General features: G+C 43.9%; 1 protein-coding gene across 1 annotated transcript in view; it reads left to right on the top strand.

The window, feature by feature from the left end:
• Positions 1-12,269: 12,269 nt before the first annotated feature.
• ano8b (anoctamin 8b) overlaps positions 12,270-19,695 on the top strand; it is a 21,986-nt gene continuing 14,560 nt past the window's right edge. The window contains exons 1-2 of the mRNA XM_084472508.1: positions 12,270-13,525; positions 17,489-17,621. Of these exons, the coding sequence (XP_084328634.1) occupies positions 13,459-13,525; positions 17,489-17,621 (200 nt within the window). The 5' untranslated portion in view covers positions 12,270-13,458. The remainder of the gene's footprint in view (positions 13,526-17,488; positions 17,622-19,695) is intronic.

Genomic DNA, 19,695 nt, shown 5'->3' with positions numbered 1-19,695 from the left:
AGTGAAGAATCAAATCTGTGGCCAAAAGTGTTGAAGTGAATTAGATTGTAGCGTGCAACACTCCAACATGCACCCCAGCCCAGGGAAGATAAGATGGTTGTTTACCGTCGACCGACCATTGTTGTTGGTTCCATTCACCTGTATCCAGTTGCATGAGGGTGACCTCATTACACTGAGATACACTCTGCTCTATATCTCCCCTCAAACAGTTCAAAAAAGCTGAATGGCTGTGATTTTGTAAATGGCAAATCCTTTGCATAGTAATTTGGTGCATCGATCTGTTTCACCTGTCGTGAGTTTTGTGCTAGTTCCAAGTTTATGTGGTTTAGTCATAGAGTGCTTCAACGATTCTGACCAACCATAGGAATACATCCCCATTTAATGTGCATTTTTAGTATTAGCAGAGGGCTTAGGGTTTTAAATAATTAATTATTAAATAATGTAAAAATAATAGTATCAAATAATAGTATCAATAATATCAAATAGTGTCTATGTCAACATGTCAACATGGCCAACAGGTCAACAGGTCAACATGAACACTAGTAGTAAATGTTGTTAATTATTACTTGACCATGAGTTAGCAGTTACTTAACTGTTAGTTTATGCTTATTACTGCATGACCTAAAGTAAATGAATGGTTAATTAATGTTGATAATTATTGATTAATGCCAGTGAGAACTAGCAGAGCTTATAATCTTTTTGTTGTAAAATATCTTAGAAGTTCGAAATATGCTGGAAAATTACTAATTTCTTTAGTATTTTAAGGGTAATTATCTGTTCCCTCCTATGTACAGACCAGGTTGTTATAGTTGAGCACAACCAGAGTGTAACAACAACCATGGTGAGAAACGTTACACAACTGCTCTACAGTAACTCCTAATGTACTCTCTCCACTATTTATAGCAACGTTAACGGATCTCCAAAGGTAACCTATTGGGCGTGCCAACTAGTGCACTGTTAGTGTAGAGCAACACTACTTCCACAGTTCTTCTTAGGAACATGCAAACAGCAGGGCTATCTCTTATATCAATATCTCACAGTGCTTCGTATCATGTTTATGTATTTATTAGCTGTATGATTAGTGAGGCATGCAGGCTCTAACTGGTTTGTTACCAGTGAAGTGAGACACACTAGGGTAGCTTGAGGCAAGGTTAGGTGTGAAATGAGTTGGAATTCAATACACAGACCTATTCTTGGCACAGGTTACCGCAGCGATACCAGTGAATGATGTTCTAAATTTAGTTCCAGTGTTGACTGTACAATCACTTTTTATGATTTGCATCAATATTGATTCATTTTGCCACTTAATGCAAGTTCTTGGCTCATTTGACTACATATTTTTGCCTATTTGCCTAATTGCCTATCTGATGTTTTTGACATTGCATAAACTAACATAATCATTGATTCCTTCCGACTTTGAGTCCTTGTGCCCCTATGAGGTTAAGAACATTGATCTAATGTACAGGACCGGCCCTTCTCCCCAGGGTGACTCTAAGGGCGTAGTGTGTGTAACCTACAGTGCTATACAGCCGTTTCAGCTGAGGCATTAGTACACAACCCGCATGGACCTTCGTTCAAGCAAGCAAGGCAGTTATTTTGGCCTCTGCCTCAGAGACAAGGTCATATTTCTCCCTTTTGCCCCCCCATTCTAGCCTTTGTCCCAACCAACTTGTCTTTTTCGGTTTTATTCATATTTGAAATTCAATTACTATGAAATACGCTTTCAGCAAAAAGTTTCCTCTATAGTATATTCCTGTATGTATCACAATGTGCGTGTCCTCATCTCTGCCTGCCAAAAGTAGCGTTATCGATCTTCCGCAGCTAGGATGCGCTGCAATCCGAAAAACTTGCTAGCTTTCATCCTCACTCAAACGGGAGGTTTTTGTAGTTCTGTGTTAAAATCGAAGGATGATGATGATGACCTATGTTCCACTTGGCTTTATAAATGGTTGCAGCTATATATATATATATTGCATGGTTGCTTTTGATCCTGACTTCCTTTTGTTCCTTTTGTTGACTATAGACGTTGGATAAAAAGCTTACCCCAGTTAGCTTAGACAAGTAACTTACCGTTAGACAAAACAAAACAACATTGTTGAATTATTTCAACATTTAGTAACACATCAATGACCTCCAGCTGTGGTCAGTGACACTGTTCACTACACCACAACTTTGTTAGTGTTAAAGCATCCAGTTGACCCACTTCTGACGAGACACGCGTGTGATGGAGCTGAGGAGGTAGCTGACAGTTGAGCTGCCCACCTCTCTGACTGATTAAGACACACCAACACTTTACTTACTGTTACTCGCCGCTGGTTTAACCGAGGCCCGCTAGCCAACAACATCTTTATAATTTATTAGAATCTGAAATTAAATATTGATGCATGAATTGAGTGTTCCCAATATTGTTTCAGGGAGGTGGTCCTCTTTGTTTATGGATTATGAAATGAATTGGTTGACATTGTCATTGTCTACACATCGGTTAAGTTTTGCATTATTGCTGTTTATTGCTTATTTATCATTATTGCTACTTTATTTTATCTTAAAACTCCAGCCAAATGAAAGAATGTCATCAAATAACATTTAGATTGGCTAGATATTGATCTGTGTGGAATGTGTAATAAAAATATTACCCCGCCAGTGCGACCACTCTGCGTCAGGACTCCACAGAAGCCATGTCACTCCTCCATTTGAAGGGCACAACTAATGTAAACGTACGTTTCCTCCGTGATATGGAGACGAATGGGAAGGCACGGGGCAATGGTAATAGCATCCGAATCCCTTGGAAGACCAGAGCTATTGATCTGCTCCGAAGCCTCCACTCCACTGATATCTCCTGTCCAGGAATAGAACAGCACATCTTCTGAAGGGCTTTCTTGAAGAGCTCATTGACCGGCCCGCTGGACTGACTCATCATCCTTCCACTGTTGTTTCAGAATATGTAATATAACGGCGTTGGCCCTCCAACACAAACTTAAACGCCTTTGTTAATGCTGTGTTGGTGCAGCGCAAACCATTAGACACGCGTGATTAAATCAGTCTAAATGAGAGTCTAAATGAGAGATTACATTGCGCTGGTAGCATTGTCGTGCCGTCTGAAAGTCATCCATTTTGTCATCCTCTTTTGTTCCGATGTCTGCTCTAAACTGTGTTCCTCTGCAGGGAGGCTGTAGGATGATGGGGAATACTTTATTGAGACTTTATCTGGAATATATTCTGCAGGAACGGCATTGCTAAACAGTCTGATCCAAGGGTTTCAAAATAGGTCAGAGCCTTAACCAATGTCTTATTGGATCTACTCTACCCAAATCAACAGACTTAGAAAGAGAGAGAATCACGTCCTAAGCCTGCTTGTTAAGGCAACAGACTTCTGACAGCACTGCTGTGGTTGACGTCCAAGTGACAGGCTATTGCTAGGTGACTGAAAGGTTTACAGGCAGTTCAGTAGTCAGACAGTTTACCACATCAAAACTTGGTTTATCCCTTTGGAATAAATCAAATGGCCACCTTCATTCCTTCATTTCTGCCATAGACTCTATATAAACATTCTAGTCTTTTGTCTCCTTAATATCTCTCTTGTTTTCTACTCACTATATCATCTTCTTTATCACTATTATTATATTATTATACTGCATAGAAAATGGTGTATTATCCATTCTGTACTTCAAACAGAAGGATGCCTGTATCTGAAGGGAGACGTTAAACTACTTGGTGACCTATTGAGTTGATACAGAGTTGTGCTACTGTGACGATTAACCTTCTTAATGCCTCGCTGTGTCGAGTGATAAATCCAATCCAACCGCCTGCATCTCACTGTGCCCATCGCTCTACCTCCAGAATGCTGTATTCTGCTTCAGGCTGAAGCAGTTCAGAGCTGCTCAACAATGGGGCCTGTTGGCCACACAAAAGCCACCATTCATCAGACTGAATTCATCACCGCTCACTCATTCATAATTTGTGACACTGCCCACCCTCCCCTCCCCATCTCACCCGAACCCTAACCCTGCAGACAATGTCCAATTCAGCGCGTTGGGTCCTCAGTGGAACGGGGGTCTGCTGTGTGACCTGTGCTTCAGCCCCTAGCCTGAGTGGATCGGACAGAAACTAGCTCAGCGTCGCTGGCTCCATCTATGAAATACTGAAACACTCCTCCACCACCTACTGTTGGAGCTCCTCCACACCTTTAAAGGCCCGCATAACACCTCCCCAGATCAGTTCACCATGAGACCTACACTGACCCTCAGATAGAGAAAGAGTGATTGATGAAAAAAGAGAGTGATTGATACTAAGAGGTGTCCCCACGTTTCTTGGGAGATGGGATGAGGCAAAGCCTGATCCCTTTCAGTAGCTGGTTGCTTTGGTATGATCTCCTTTGGTTCCTTGGTACCTCGTCCCTCCTGTCAGGGCTGCCGGCGGTCAGACCGCGCTGTGGTCACATGTAGTCCCAGAGGAGGCTGAGGACCTGTGTACCATCATCCACACGCCACCGGCTAATGAGGGAGCACAGGAAGGCCGCCGCCCCCCCAGGCCCCCCCCCCCCCCCCCCCCCCCCCTCCTTCGTCTCGCTCCTCAGAGGGCGGAGAGACACACTGGCGGTGGCTTACTGGGACAGAGCCTGCTGTCTGCATGCTGGCCCTCGTTAGCAGCGTCTAATGGACTCTGCTGTGGAGTCATGTTAAGATTTTATTTACAGCAGCCCTTTTTAATAAGTTCTGCAAAAGGTTTTGTGTTGGATTTCTAAATACAAGGAGCAGCTGAAGTGGGACTGGGAATATAAATATTCCTCAAAAACTTCCTCATGGAGCCGAGATCGTGCACTTTTGACCTTTGCAGTCTGGTCTGAGAAAGCCAGTAGCTACGATGCTAATGTCATTGCTAAAGCGAGGGGGTTGCCTTTTCAGGTCGCACCAACTTGACAGCTCTCGAACAACTCTCTCGCTGGCCAGCAACAGTACGAGACATTATGTGCACGACACGTCCATCCCGGTCACGTGCACGTCCATCCTTGTCACGTGCAAGTCTATCCCCCCTGTCACGTGCACGTCCATCCCCCCTGTCACGTGCACGTCCATCCCTGTCACGTGCACGTCTCTCCCTGTCACGTGCACATCTATCCCGGTCACGTGCACGTCTATCCATGTCACGTGCACATGTCTGTGTGGCCGTATGTCAAGACCGTTTGAATACATGAAGGGAAGCTAGTATGTGCTCGGGTGCTTTTCGTGTGATTGTTCTCAGTGACACAATATTTGTCTAAAGACTTGGTGTCCTTTTTGAGCTTGTGTCTTCCTTTGTCTGTGTGCTGGTACATCCTGTACCGCAAAAGTTACATCCAAAAGCCCAGTGAAGGATACTGAATGAGATGGGGGGAGTGTCAGAAGGGAGAACGAGGAGTAGTTAAGAGGAAGAGAAGGACAGACAAGCAGAGAGAACCAATGGACGGAGATAGGACACATGGTGATGGATGATGGGTGTTCGGTGTAAGGACAGTGAGAGACAGAGAGAGAGAGAGAGAAATGTCGTTTTGTGGAGGTGCAGCCAGAATGTTTGATTGACGTTACCTGGCGACCCAAAATTGTGTGAAAAAGTCGAGATTTGGACCAGTATCAATCCACCCATTACTTTTAATTAAAAAATAGTTTGTTTGAGGGTTTGGTTTTCCGTTGAAAGGAACAACTCTACATATTGCTATTATCGACCATAAGGTAATATCTGATATCTCTGACTGGTCACCATCTCTTGGCCCAACATCCCATTGCTGAACAGACAGATGCACTTACTCACTCACTGGGCGGACTGGGTTCAGCTGCTATGGCAACCAGGCCGCCGTAATAGCAAGTTTTAGCTCCAGTTTAGGGAATTTTGTCCTCTTCCACACTACCACGAGGTTTGCTTGAGTTAACTCATCAATAGTTTGGTCAATCACAACCTCAAACCAGCCAATCAGTCAACCAGTCAATCAGACGTGTTCATGAAGCACCTACAAGCAAAACTTGCGTTCAAATAAGGCCTCATAGCCTTGAGTCTATAGACTCAAGGTCAAGGCTATGAGTCTTTGCCTTGAGCCCTTAGACTCAAGGCTATGGGTATTTGCATGAACGACAAGGTTTTGCATGATTGCAAGCAAACCTCGCTCCTGCGTATGCAAGCAAACCTCAAGTTTAAGGCAAAGACTAATAGCCTTGAGTCTGTAGACTCAAGGCTATGTATCTTATTCATAATCCTTAAGCCAAATGTGGGGCCTGGCTGTCTTTCCAAACTAAAGTAAGACATTGCTTGATACTTATTCTGGGAGCCCATGTCATACTATGGCTCTAGTAACACAAGACAGATGAGGTAAGCTGTGGAGAAAATAGTGACAGAGACTACAGGCGCTACGACAGAGACTGTGAGGGAGAGAAAGGGAGAGAGACTGCAGGGAGAGAGGGAGGTGGGGATAGAGAGAGAGAGAGGTGGGATAGAGAGAGGTGGGATACAGAGAGAGGGTGGGATAGAGAGAGAGAGGGGGGGGAGGGAGGTGGGATAGATAAAGAGAGAGAGGGAGGGAGTTTGGATAGAGAGAGAAGGGGTGGTGGGATGGACAGAGAGAGGGAGGGAGGTGGAATAGAGAGAGGAAGAGACCCTGATATGAGGGGTCGTAGTGGTGATCTTGTAACATCTTATTTGTCAGACTGCCAACAAGGCCAATAAAAAGACAAGGTGTTCAAGATTTAGCAGCCTTATGTATAATATGTGTGTGTGTGTGTGTGTGTGTGTGTGTGTGTGTGTGTGTGTGTGTGTGTGTGTGTGTGTGTGTGTGTGTGTGTTCAGGAGTATAAAGGATGTGATGTGGAGGGGAACAGGGATGGGTGGGTTAATATGCATTCCTCTTCCCCCCCCCCAAGGCATTTGGCAGCGTTTGCAAGATGCTGATATTCCTCTGCCTCTCCTTTTCCAGATCGTAGTTGGGAGTATTTTGGGATGTTTGTTTCAGACTGCAAGAGTCTGCTATCTGCTTTGCATGCATAATTGTGCTGCTCTTTATTACGGCATAGGTTTTTCCTTTTACTTTCAATTAATTGTGTTTATTTTGGCACGCTTTTATTTTGAAGTTCACCTCGTGCCCAAGGGGTTTATTTTGGCATGCATTTATTTTGAAGGTCGCCTCGTGCGTTCAAGGGTTCCGGGGCTGATGCTCGTCCGTACAGGATGCAGGCGGATGGAGGAAAAGACGCAGGAGCTTCTAATTGCCTGAAGCTGATTAGATTATCTGGGCCACGTACTGATGTCATGCCCCTAATGGGGACGCTTTGATGGCATTTCCCAGCTTTGAGTCACGTGATTTCCTGCACTGCTCATATGTTACCATGAATGAGAGAAAGATTATGTTTTTTTCAGTGTTGCATAACACGTTTTTTCTTCCTTTCACACGTTTTCTATCTATCGCTTGAGGAGACAATGGATGGCCGTTTGAACTTGGCAGTGACATTCAACAAGGTTAATAATGTGTATATTGTTATGCAAGGAAACTCAATTTGCTTATAGGTGTTTTCAATTATAGAGAGTGCATCAGACAAATAAAGAGACCATTAACAAAAAGAAAAGTGCTTTTCTAACCATTGGCCACTCAAAGCGCTCTAAAATATTGCCTAACAATTAACCATTCATTCACACATTCACGGCGGAGTCAACCATGCAAGGCGACAGCCAGCTCGTTGGGAGCAGTCAGGGTTAGGTACCTTGCTCAGGGACACCTTGACATTCAGCTAGGAGGAGCCGGGGATCGAACTAGCAACCTTCCGGTTACAAGCCAACCCGCTCTACCTCCTGAGCCACATGCTGCCCCTACTAATTAGTAACTAATGAGTACTTCAAAAGTTCTTAATGTATTTAGTTGTATAGATTTAGTGGTTACTCTAATTGTCGTGGCAATTCCCTTTAACAGAGATTGCGTCTAGGCCAGATGAGATTCCCACTGCAAAAAAGCACACAATACATTGGAAAGCAATTATCCTAGGTTTAATGCATGCATACATTAGACTCCTCTCTAGCAGAGTGAGTCCAGAATACAGTTTGACAGAGTTATTTATACCTTTTCAGGTCCTCCCCATATTGCAGATGTCAATAATCAAATCAAGTAATGTTTGCCCAAAACACAGAGTTGCCTGTGTTCTTATCAAGTAGAAGAGTGCCTAAGAGGATGTCTTCTCCTTTGTGACCGGTTTACCCAAGTACGAAGGTTAACACTATTGGTTGACTCTAAGGAAGGTAGGCCAGCGACCCATAGAGAAGGGAATGTGGGACCACTGACCACAGCACAAGGGCATTGATTCTAAGGAGGAAGGTGGGACAGCTGACCAGAGCACCTGGGATAACATTTTGACGACATCTCTCACTTGTGAGGTGGCTGAATCAAGCACGAAGGTCAATGAATAGTCGACTCTGGGGAAAGGCAGGATGGCAAGACAATATGCGAAAGGAAAGAACAAGGCCTAAGTTATAAAAACAAACAACATGTAGATTTTTCCATCACAACATTCTGTTTCTGTAACTGCCATTTGTTGATTGTGCCTTTTCGCTGACACCCTTGGGTTGGTCAAGGGTCACAGTGTCCAACTGAGAAGTCACGACTATGAGACCCCACATTACAATTGTCAATGATCAAATCAAATAATGTTTACTTAAAGGACAGAGTTTCCTGTATTCTCATTAAGGAGAAGAATGCATAAGGGGATCTCTGCTCCCTCGTGACCGGTATACCCCAGACACAAAGGTTAACGTTAAAGCCCAGGAACAAGTAGAGTGGACTAGACAGTGCAAGGAATAGGAAACAGAGCTTACATGATGAAGGGGAAACAACATAGCAGAGCTGATCTCAGCATTTCTGAGACCTGTGCCACTGTATAAGTCCTTGCTTTTGTCAATGCATTGGACTTCAGCCTGCGGCTCTCTGGAGAGACGCAGGATGAATTCCCATCTGGGGACTTCTCCTTGCGGAGCTAATAGAGAGACGCAGGGGGAACTCCCATCCCCTTGGCCTTAGATTATTGTATGTTATGTTTTATTGTTTGTTGTATGATGGTTGTATGTCATTGTACCGTTATTATCCAAATATATGACCATAATTGTTATAAGTTCAGATGACTCTTTATTCTACCCAGTTTGGACAGTTATGATTGACTTGGTTCCGGAATTCCCACCACAGTTAGATCCAATCAGTTTAATCCAGCGACATGGATGTGGAGTGGAAAGGCTTTACCGTGTGCCATTCTGCCATCTTCACTCCTAGTTAACTGTAGATTATCAGTATATTTATTAACTATTAAGTTATTAACTCGTGCACAAACTAGGACCTACTACTAGGACCTACTACCACTTGGAGCATTGTATTCAGCCAATCAGGCTGTATATATAAACCAATAAATGGAAATGTTTATGTGGATGAGAAATGATACAGTTTAAAACAGACCTGGACTTTAAGACACTTGACTGTTAACTAGACTTTCCACAGCTTAGGAAGAGACTTTGCAGCTTGTATCTGTGACCTTCCTTTGATCCTGTAGAGAAATAACATCGCCCAATCACACCTCATCTCTCACACACAGACACACGCACACACACACACACACACACACACACACACACACACACACACACACACACACACACTCACTCTGTAAAGCCGACTCTGATCACAGGCACCCTGCTGGCTGTGGGTGTCTGCTGGGTTTCTGATAACAGCAGTATGCCCTGGAAATGCAATCCTCCCTCCGTCTTAGCACGCTTAAGGAATACTGACAGTATATCGGAGGCTGTAATCCTGAAGTAACCTGACGATCATTTCCATGGCGATGGGAGACTGGGCCCATTTTCTTAAAGGTCTTAAACATATTTTATTACTTATTGATTGACTGGATTCTCGACGCAAAGTTGCTTTACCTGCCAAATTGTATTGCTGTTTTTTGGTGAAACTTGCTAAACTAAAATTGACTGCATACTTGACCGCCTACTTGCTAGATCCCTTGAGAAGGAAGGCAGAGTGGGGGATCCCTCCTTCCAGGGACGGTTGGGAGTGGACTGGGGGCCGTCATGGACAGACACGATGGTAGCATAACAAGAGAAAGTGTAACAACTGTGTCAGACTGCAAGGTGATCGCAAGTAGAGCGCAGCATTTCACTACACGCTGCATGACAACAGAGCGGTTCTGGGTTATGTGTGTCTGTTTATTTAAGCGGCATGTGGCTCAGGAGGTAGAGCGGGTTCGGTTGGGTAACCGGAACGTTGCTAGTTCAATCCCCGGCTCCTCCTAGCCGAGCGTCGAGGACCGGTGTACCCGAGCAAGACGGCTCACCCCGACTGCTCCCGACGAGCTGGCTGTCACCTTGCATGGCTGACACCGCCGTCGGGGTGTGAATAGGCGTATGAATGGCTGAGTGTTGTAAAGCACTTTGAGTGGCCACTGGTTAGAAAAGCGCTGTATGAATGCAGTCCATTCACCGTTTAACCATTTAAAGCGGCTCTCACCTTGGCTCTCGGCCTGTCTGAGCGGAACGCCGACCCCCTGCTGCCCCTGAGCCCTGTGCTTGTAGACCTCGTCCCTGATGAGCGACAGAGCACTAGCGGGACGGCGGGCTAACAAGCGCTGGGGGGGCCGGGGGGGGGGGGGGTTACCTAGAGGTAACCAGACAGCCCTGCTGCCAGCGTGTTAGTGTAGTACAGCAGGGGTAGCCAACACGGTGCCCACGGGCACCTGGTCGCCCGCAGGGACCATGTGAGGCACCAGCAGGTCATAACTCCCAAATTTAGAGGAAAAAAGGGCCACCGGCAGCAGTGTTGTGTACAGTGTGTGTGTGTGTGTGTGGACGTGTGGAGCTCTGCCTGGGCAGCGGTGGGCCGAGGGGTCCGAGAGGAAGTTGAGCTTTCGGTGCGTCACCTACCCGCAGGGCATGTTGTTAAAACAGCACGAGTCACCATGGTATTTGTGTTGACGTCAATATCACTTTCACTTTTAATAGCAATAACGGCAATTATTTATTATTCTTATCATTAAAGGTGAACCGTGCGTCTTTGTTATTCAGGGGGTTTGTGTCAAACAGATGGCCCTTCCTCCTATAACGCGGTACCCTTGAAGTAGCTCTCAGGTTCAGAAAGGTGGGTGACCCCTGGTGTAGAGAGTGCCAACACAAGCGCAGGGTGACCTCTCCCACTCCCCTCAAACCAGGAGCCACCAGCAGTTCATATCCGTAAACTGCTTGTATACGAGGGTGCATGCAACGCAAACCCACGTGTGTGTTTGTGTGTGAGAGAGAGTGTGTACACTGGTTGGTCTGTGTGTGATGATCTGGATGTCAACAATGGCTCCAGGTCTCATTAGAATGCGGCTCATGGTGAGGAGGGTGTAGAGACGTAGCGCCGGCAGCAGCGACACACTAGCAGAAGGCTGACGAAGCGCGTAGCCGCAGCGGACGGACCGGGTCTTTCTGTGCGAGCGGAGCCTTTTGTCCGGTCCTGATGTCTGAAGCGGTTCTTCATCAGGTGCGGGCAGCATGGGACAGGCTAAAGCTGTCAATGCTGGCTTGTAAGTACCACAGCTAGCGAGACATGCTAACCCTCTGAAATATTTAGCCCTTGCCTCACCGCAGGTTTGAGTCTGTCACAACAGCAGACCGGGGCAGACGCTGAGAAGATGTACCGGATGCTTTTGTGTCAAAGACGTTTTTATTCCTAGTATCCTTGGGAAAATGTGGACTTTACTAGAACAATGACTCATCTCACTTTCTTATTTACTTAATAGCTGCTATTTTATTGGTTATTATCTGGATTCTTATTATGGTATTTTTTTAATCATACAGCTTTATTGATATTATTCTTCAGGAAGACTATTGCATTAGTAGTATTAATAGCATTGTGACAAAAGCTAGGTGGATTCATTCAGGACAATAGTGTGTGTGTGTGTGTGTGTGTGTGTGTGTGTGTGTGTGTGTGTGTGTGTGTGTGCGTGTGTGTGCATCTCTCCCCTTTTGTCAACTCCTCTGTGCTCTTTCTGTGCCCTGGGTCCACACTAGTCCAGCGAGTAGGACTATATTGACATAGTAATGCAAACATGATGCTTTCACATGCTGTGTGTTTATACACACATCACACAGACACGGACATACAGCATAGGCTCCATGTGAGATAGACGTGGCCTCACGGTATACAGTTTGCTGCTTGCCTTAATGTCCTGTGTCGTGTTTGCCCTGCTTGTGCATATCCTATGAGAAAGTGCCGGGCTTGTTAGACCGTCTCTCTGGTTACCGGGCCGATGGTCGCTCTGGGCTTCCGTAGCGATGAAGGGAGAATGGCGGACGCCCCTTTCTGTCGGCCTCTCGGTTTACACTGAGCACTGAGCAGCAGGGTGATTTCATCAAAGCCGTTTTCAGAACCGCCGACCAAACAACCACTTCATCTGCACTTCAGTGGCCTCGCTAAAACAACGGGCTCGGGTTGCCTGGCAGAAACCCGGACTGGAAGTCAGACTGGGAGAGAGAATATTGCTGCATTATGTCGCTACGTCTCCAGACACGCACGGGAAATGACACCCATCTGAAGGAGTTGTGCGATGTGTAGTGATCTTGCTGTTGCATAGTGACCAGCCACACAGCATTGTAGAGCTGTGCTGCATTACTTTACTGTCGCACATGTGCTATATTCAGCCTGCTGTTGGATGTCTCTGGGGAACAGATCCATGTGCTTCATGGCTGTGTCTGTCTGTCTGGCTGGTGAACGTTGTCTGTCTGTCTGTCTGTCTGTCTGTTTGTCTCTCTGGTTGACGCTGTCTGTCTGTCTGTCTGCCTGCCTGTCTGTCTGGCTGGCTGGTGGACGTTGTCTGTCTGTCTGTCTGTCTGGCTAGCTGTGGACGTTCTCTGTCTGTCTGTCTGTCTGTCTGTCTGTCTGTCTGGTGGACGTTGTCTGTCTGTCTGTCTGTCTGGTGGACTCTGTCTGTCTGTCTGTCTGTCTGTCTGTCTGTCTGGTGGACGTTGTCTGTCTGTCTGTCTGTCTGGTGGACATTGTCTGTCTGTCTGTCTGTCTGTCTGTCTGTCTGTCTGTCTGGTGGACGTTGTCTGTCTGGTGGACGTTGTCTGTCTGTCTGTCTGTCTATCTGTCTGTCTGTCTGTCTGTCTGTCTGTCTGGTGGACGTTGTCTGTCTGTCTGTCTGTCTGTCTGGTGGACGTTCTCTGGTGGGTTCCTGCTCCTGCTCCTGGTGTGCTGGAGGGTTTGTTGTTGCGCTAGCCTTGGGGGCTGGCGTTGATATTTACACTCGACCTGGCTTAAGACGCACAAGGTGAACAACAAGTTCACGATCATAAATATAAATAAATATCTCTCTCTCCCTCTCTCTCTCCCTCTCTCTGTCTCTCTCTCTCTCCCTGTCTCTCTCTCTCTCGCTGACAGACAAGCTGTTTGGGAAGCGTCTCCTCCAGGCCGGGCGTCACATCATGTCCCACAAGTCTTGGATGAAGTCTGTGCCCACGGAGAACTGCGACCTGCTCATGACGTTCGCGGGTAAATATCCCACGTGCAAACACACACACACCTCTAACGGAGAGACTCACTAACACGACGCACAAACGAGAACACGGAAGGCGGACGCAGACATAGATCAGAATCATCTGCATACATTTGCATTCAGACGTAGTGTCGACCGATCTGTCAGCTAATCCGCTATTGCTCGCTATCTGTTATGGTTCCAGGGTTGTTGTTGTGATTTAGATATGGTTCCAGTGTTGTTGTTGTGAGTTAGATACGGTTCCAATGTTGTTGTTGTTGTGAGTTGGATGAAGGCAGCTGTGCAGGTAGCCCGGGGGTTCGTGCCAGCGCTGAAAACCACATGGCGCGGGTTTGGAGGCTTTGATGCGGCGGTGGGGGGGGGGGGATGTAATGTGTAATGACTGAAACTTTCAACCTTTCATTTCATTTCATTTCATTTTTGATTTATTTCATTCATGGTTCTCACATAGTTGCACATATACATAGTGTACACATTTTCACCATGAATGAAAAGGAGCAGGATGAAGAAAAAACTTATAATCCCTGCCCCTCTCTGTTGTTACAAATTTAAATTTAAATGGCTTACTTCAACACCAATATTATTCTCTGTTTCAAAATATTAAAGGTAATGAAACATAGCAATGACAAAAAAACAAAACAAACAAACAAAATAACGGTTAACACCACTCGTCTATCTATCTTTTTCTTTTTTCCCTTCTTTTTCTCTTTCTCCTTCTTCTTTTTTGTAAATACTTATCTTTTCTTTTTTAAACATTTTCTTAAACTGAGACATACTTGTACAACTTTTCAATTCCTTGCTTTGTGAATGCCATACTTTTACACCTGTAACAGAAATACACCTTTGTTTTAAGCTCAACCTTGCAAATGTATATTTAAAGTCAAGCTTCAGTCTGTTGTCCCCTTCCTCCAGTTTAAACAAGCTTTGTAATTGTTCTGGTAATGATCTGTTCTTTGCTTTAAACATTATTTTTAGGGTCTGTAATTCTATTATATCAACCATTTTCAACAAACCTGCTGAAATAAAAAATCTATTTGAGGGATCACTATTACCTGCCTTGTGGATTACTCTTACTGCTCTTTTTTGTAGCAGAATCAGAGGAGTGATGTTACTTACATAAGTGTTGCCCCACACCTCCACACAATAATTAAAATATGGCAAAATAAATGTACAGTACAGAATTCTTAGTGTGTTAGTGTCCAAGACAAACTTAACCTTATTCAAAATATAGATACTCTTTGCCACCTTGGCTTTTACATATGCTATATGGTTTTTCCATGACAACTTGTCGTCCAGGATAACACCCAAAAACCTAAATACAGACACTCTTTCAACACTCTCTCCTGCAAATGAAAGTTCAATTTCATCCTTTTTTCGATTTGTAAAAACCATAAATTTAGTTTTTTTCAAATTTAGCAAAAGCTTGTTTTCATCAAACCATCTCTTAAGTTTAACCATTTCATTAGTAATGTTTTCTGCAATAATCCCCAAATCATCCCCAGAACAAAAAAAATTAGTATCATCAGCAAACAAAACAAACTGTAGAATCTTTGAAACATCACAAATATCATTAATATATAAAATAAAAAGTTTAGGTCCCAAAACGGATCCTTGTGGGACTCCACATACTGTCCTCATACATTCTGATTTGTAACCCTCTATCTGAACATATTGTTTTCTATTTTGTAAATAACTACTTAACCAGTCCAAGGCAATTCCTCTCACACCATAATTCTGTAATTTAGAAATTAAAATTTCATGATTTATTGTATCGAACGCCTTTTTTAAATCAATAAAAACCCCAACTGTATATTTTTTGTTATCTAATGCCGTTGTTATTTCTTCCGTTATTTTCGTTAGTGCCATTGCTGTAGATCGGTTGGTTCGAAACCCATACTGACTCTCACTCAGCAAGTGATTCTTTTCAAGAAATATGTCTAACTTCTGAACAAACAGTTTTTCAAGCACTTTTGAAAATTGTGAGAGCATTGACACTGGTCTATAGTTATTAAATTCATGTCTGTCGTCTGACTTAAATAAAGGAATAACCTTTGCCGTTTTCATCCTCTCTGGAAAAACACCCGTACTTAAAGAAAGATTAAATATGTAACTTAAAGGTTTAATTATACAATCAATAGTTTTTTTCACTATACACATGTCTATCCCATCACTGTCTGTTGATGTCTTACTCTTTGTTTTGGTTATGATCGATATTATTTCATTCTCACTCACCCCATCTAGGTACATTGACTGTAGCACCTTGCTTCCCATTTTTTCTTTTCCCACGAATTGTTGATTTTGTGTTGAGATTGTGTTAGCTAAATTTGGCCCAATATTTACAAAAAAAGAGTTAAATTCATTGGCAACTTGATTCATGTCTTTAATTTCTCGATTCTCATTAATAAAATAATTTGGCATAGCTGTTGGAGCTGTTTTGTTCCTCATTACCTCATTCAGGATCCTCCATGTTCCTTTCAAATTATCTTTATTTTCTTTTAGTATTTTATTGTAATACTCCCTTTTGGCCTGCCTCATTATTGTTGTTAACTTATTTTTATACCTCTTATACTTATTTTCAGCATTGTTTGTTCTAAATTTAATAAAGTCTCTATACAGTGTATTTTTCTTTTTACAAGCATTTTGTAAGCCCTTGGTAATCCAAGGTTTTTTGTTGTTACTACCTTTGTGCTTAAGTTGAATTATCGGACAATGTTTATCGTAATGTGTTATGAAACATTTTAAAAAAGAATCATATGCATCGTTTACTCCCTCTGTATAAACCTCATTCCATTCCTCATTTAACAAATCATTTCTAAACTTAAGTATTGCTTCCTCTGATCTTACCCTTGCATATCTATAACAGTTTTCCTTTACCTTACTCTTTATGTGACAATCATATATTACAAACACTGGTAAATGATCGCTGATGTCATTTATTACTAACCCACAAGTGATATTATTCTCCGTGACATTCAGAAATATATTGTCAATCAGAGTAGCACTAGATGATGTAATTCTACTAGGCTTTGTGATTAGGGGGTGGAAACCTCTACTGAATAGTTCACCTTCTGGTGAACTGGCTCCAATTAGGTTATTCAAGAGCAATAACAGCCAAAATGGGTTTATTTTGTGTATATTTATATGTATGTATGTATATGTGTATGTATATTTATGTGTAAATATGTATTAGGGGTGTAACGATACGTGTATTCAAACCAAAATATTTCGGTATGGGTCTAACGGTTCGATGCACATTTCATTTCGGTATGTACCGAAAAAAAAAAAAAATTATTAATATTATTATTATTATTTTTTTTTATTAAGTTTTATTGATTATCGCACACTTTTTTAGTGTCTTGTCTTGTCCTGATGTTTTGTGTTGAGGACCACAATGGAAATAAGTCCTGGACTTTATTGTGTTTTTATCCTCAATTGTATTTGATGTCTTTTCATTTGTGTAAGGCATTTGTTTGATACAATTTAATGAATCAAATCAAAATCAAATTGTTTAATAAAATTATAAAAACAGCTGTACCGAAAAACATACGGAACCGTGACTTAAAAAACGAGGTACGTACCGAACCGTGACTTTAGTGTATCGTTACACCCCTAATATGTATATATACCAAATTATGTTTGATATATTATATAGGATAATGACCATCTTTGGTGAAATGGCAGATAAAGAATGTTTTAGCTTCATGGTAATGCTGTAATGGCTAATTGTCATTTTTGATTTTGTATTTGATGGTTATTTCAGATTTTTTGACATTTGATTGTATATATTTTTGACAATTAACAAATATCAATCAACAATAAATAACTCATTCTGGGTTGTTTTGGAAAAGCCTTCAGCATTCACCTGCGTGTTCCATTGGTTCTTCTGTCTGACGGGCCGGTGTCCCCCTGTCTCCCCCACGTCTCTCCCCCGTCTCCCTCCGGTCCTCCCTCCCTCTCAGACTCCACGGACGACCACACGTTGCTATGGCTACTGAACCACATCCGGCTGGGCATCCCCGAGCTCATCATCCAGATCCGGCACCACAAACAGACCAGCGTGTACGCCTTCTTCGTCACGGCGACCTACGAGAAGTAAGAACGACCTCTGCACATGTGACATGTTAACGTGTTAGTAGCAGCAGTACACCACCAGATCCACCACCCGGCTCTCACTGCTGCTCGTCCATATGCCCGCTGGCTGTTGATTGGCAGCACGAGGTTGGCTTTCACGCCTTGATGCATCGCTGTTTCTTGAGTCGGTTCTCTGATATTGTCTGTCAATGGAATCAGAAACGGCGGGCTGCAGTATTTCCGGTGCTGTTCTACACTTGTATTCTCGGTGTTCCGGGCTATGGGGTTGAGTTGAATAAAGCAGTAGTTCTCTGGTTCTCAGAAATGTTGCCAGTTTCCGGAAGAATATATTTGAATGGGTTTCATCTCTGCATGCTCTGACCCTCCCCTGGCGTTGTGGAAGGGGAAATTAGTCAGCAGTTGCATGAAGCACAGTGCTTCATTGCACCCTTTTAATGTTCATGTTTACACTGCCAAATAGAACGCACATACATTATTTATTTTAATTTTATTTATTTTTCTCCCCAAAAGGTTTTGTTGCCGGTGAAGGGGCTACTCAGCTAAAAACATATCTTATCTCACATCATATCTAGAGCGGTACTAATTCAGTAGTAGAAAAAGTTTGACAACCACTAATGTAAAGTATAAAAATAGTTTTCCGGGTGCTGTATTCCATCAAGGTGATCTTCTCTGAGTAGATTGCACACATCCATGCGTTCTCCTATATGGATGTGTTTGTGTACTTACCTCAGGGTTATCTCTCAGCAGCTGTTAAGCGGTACAGTCTATTTGTTTCTAATCGGAAGAGGCTGGGGGTTCAACTGCAGTCGGCTGTGGTTGCCAGGGTGTAGGATTACAGTGTGTCAGCCTCAGAGTTTGCTTCGTTTATTTTCGGTTTGCTCCTCTCATGGACGTACAACGGGGTGACGTGCGTGTCCGTGGGTGCAAAGAGTTGCGACAAAAAGGAGGGAATCAACTCGACGCTCGCTCAAGGAGTAATGACGGTGTAGGTGGAGCTAGGGCTTTTCATTGGGAGAGGTATTCACACCGCGATGAGCTATCGTCTCTGGGTTAGTAGCACACAGACACACTGCCTCCGGACCAACGGCGGTTAGGCTGTGAATGAAAGAGTTTAAGAGCGACCTCAACGTAAGAGTTATGTGCACTGTTGTGACCATGATGATGATGACTACACAAGCTCCCCAGAGCTCCTCTTCGTCGTCCTCTTCCTCCCTCAGAACACACACTCAGCGTAGCGGCAAGGGGAAGGCATCAGCATCCGACGAAGCAATTTTTAGCAGCTGTCGGAGATTCCTTCAGCTTCGCTTTGCTGTGTGTGCAAATAAAAATACACACACAGTCCATCTTGAACGTTGTTTTTACGCAGATGTGAACAAGGTAGATGGAAGGAGACGGGGAGGGGAGGAAGGAAAAGATGATGGAAACGCCGAGAGAGAGGGGCAGCAAAGGAAATATTAAAAGCCATAAAGAGGAGGGGGGAGGGTCGGAGAGAGGAGGGGGGTGATGATGACGGGGGGTGGGGGGGGGGTGGTCTCTGAAAGTGTGCCAGTGTCTTCAAAATGTGCTGCTGAACGTTGGCAGAGTGAGCCAAATATGTGTTGGCTTCTTTGTCCACAAAAGACACAGGCACGTGTTGGACAAGCGCGTGCTGTCACACACACACCGTCGCACACACACACACACACACACACACCTTTCCCAGTTTAAAAGGTTGACCTACATCTTAAGTGAGCCATCATCTCTGTTTCACCTTGAATTCCCAGTGCAGGCTGAGGCGGTACCCGGGAGGTTTGACGTGCCTCCAGTGCGCGTAGAAGCTAATGGAGCGTAACCATCTCTCTGGTGCGTTCATAAAGATGTTGAGACGGCTTACTCGTGATTTTGAACATGATCATCATGCATATATATGGCCGCTTCCAACTGCTGTTTTCGTATATGGACGGTTAGCCGCTTTGAGTTAGCATTGGAGCTAATACAAGTTAGGAGGACCCGAACAGCATCTGAGGTCAGCACTAAGTGCTACGTGGTCCTGTGCAAAAACAACAAGACCTCTTTAGGGCCGGTCGCACAGCCT

The sequence above is a fragment of the Micromesistius poutassou genome (assembly GCF_964030765.1).
Source record: "Micromesistius poutassou genome assembly, chromosome: 9".
Classification (NCBI taxonomy): Eukaryota; Metazoa; Chordata; class Actinopteri; order Gadiformes; family Gadidae; genus Micromesistius; species Micromesistius poutassou.
Note: the sequence above shows the minus strand (reverse complement) of the source record. Positions and strands in the feature narration are given on the sequence as shown.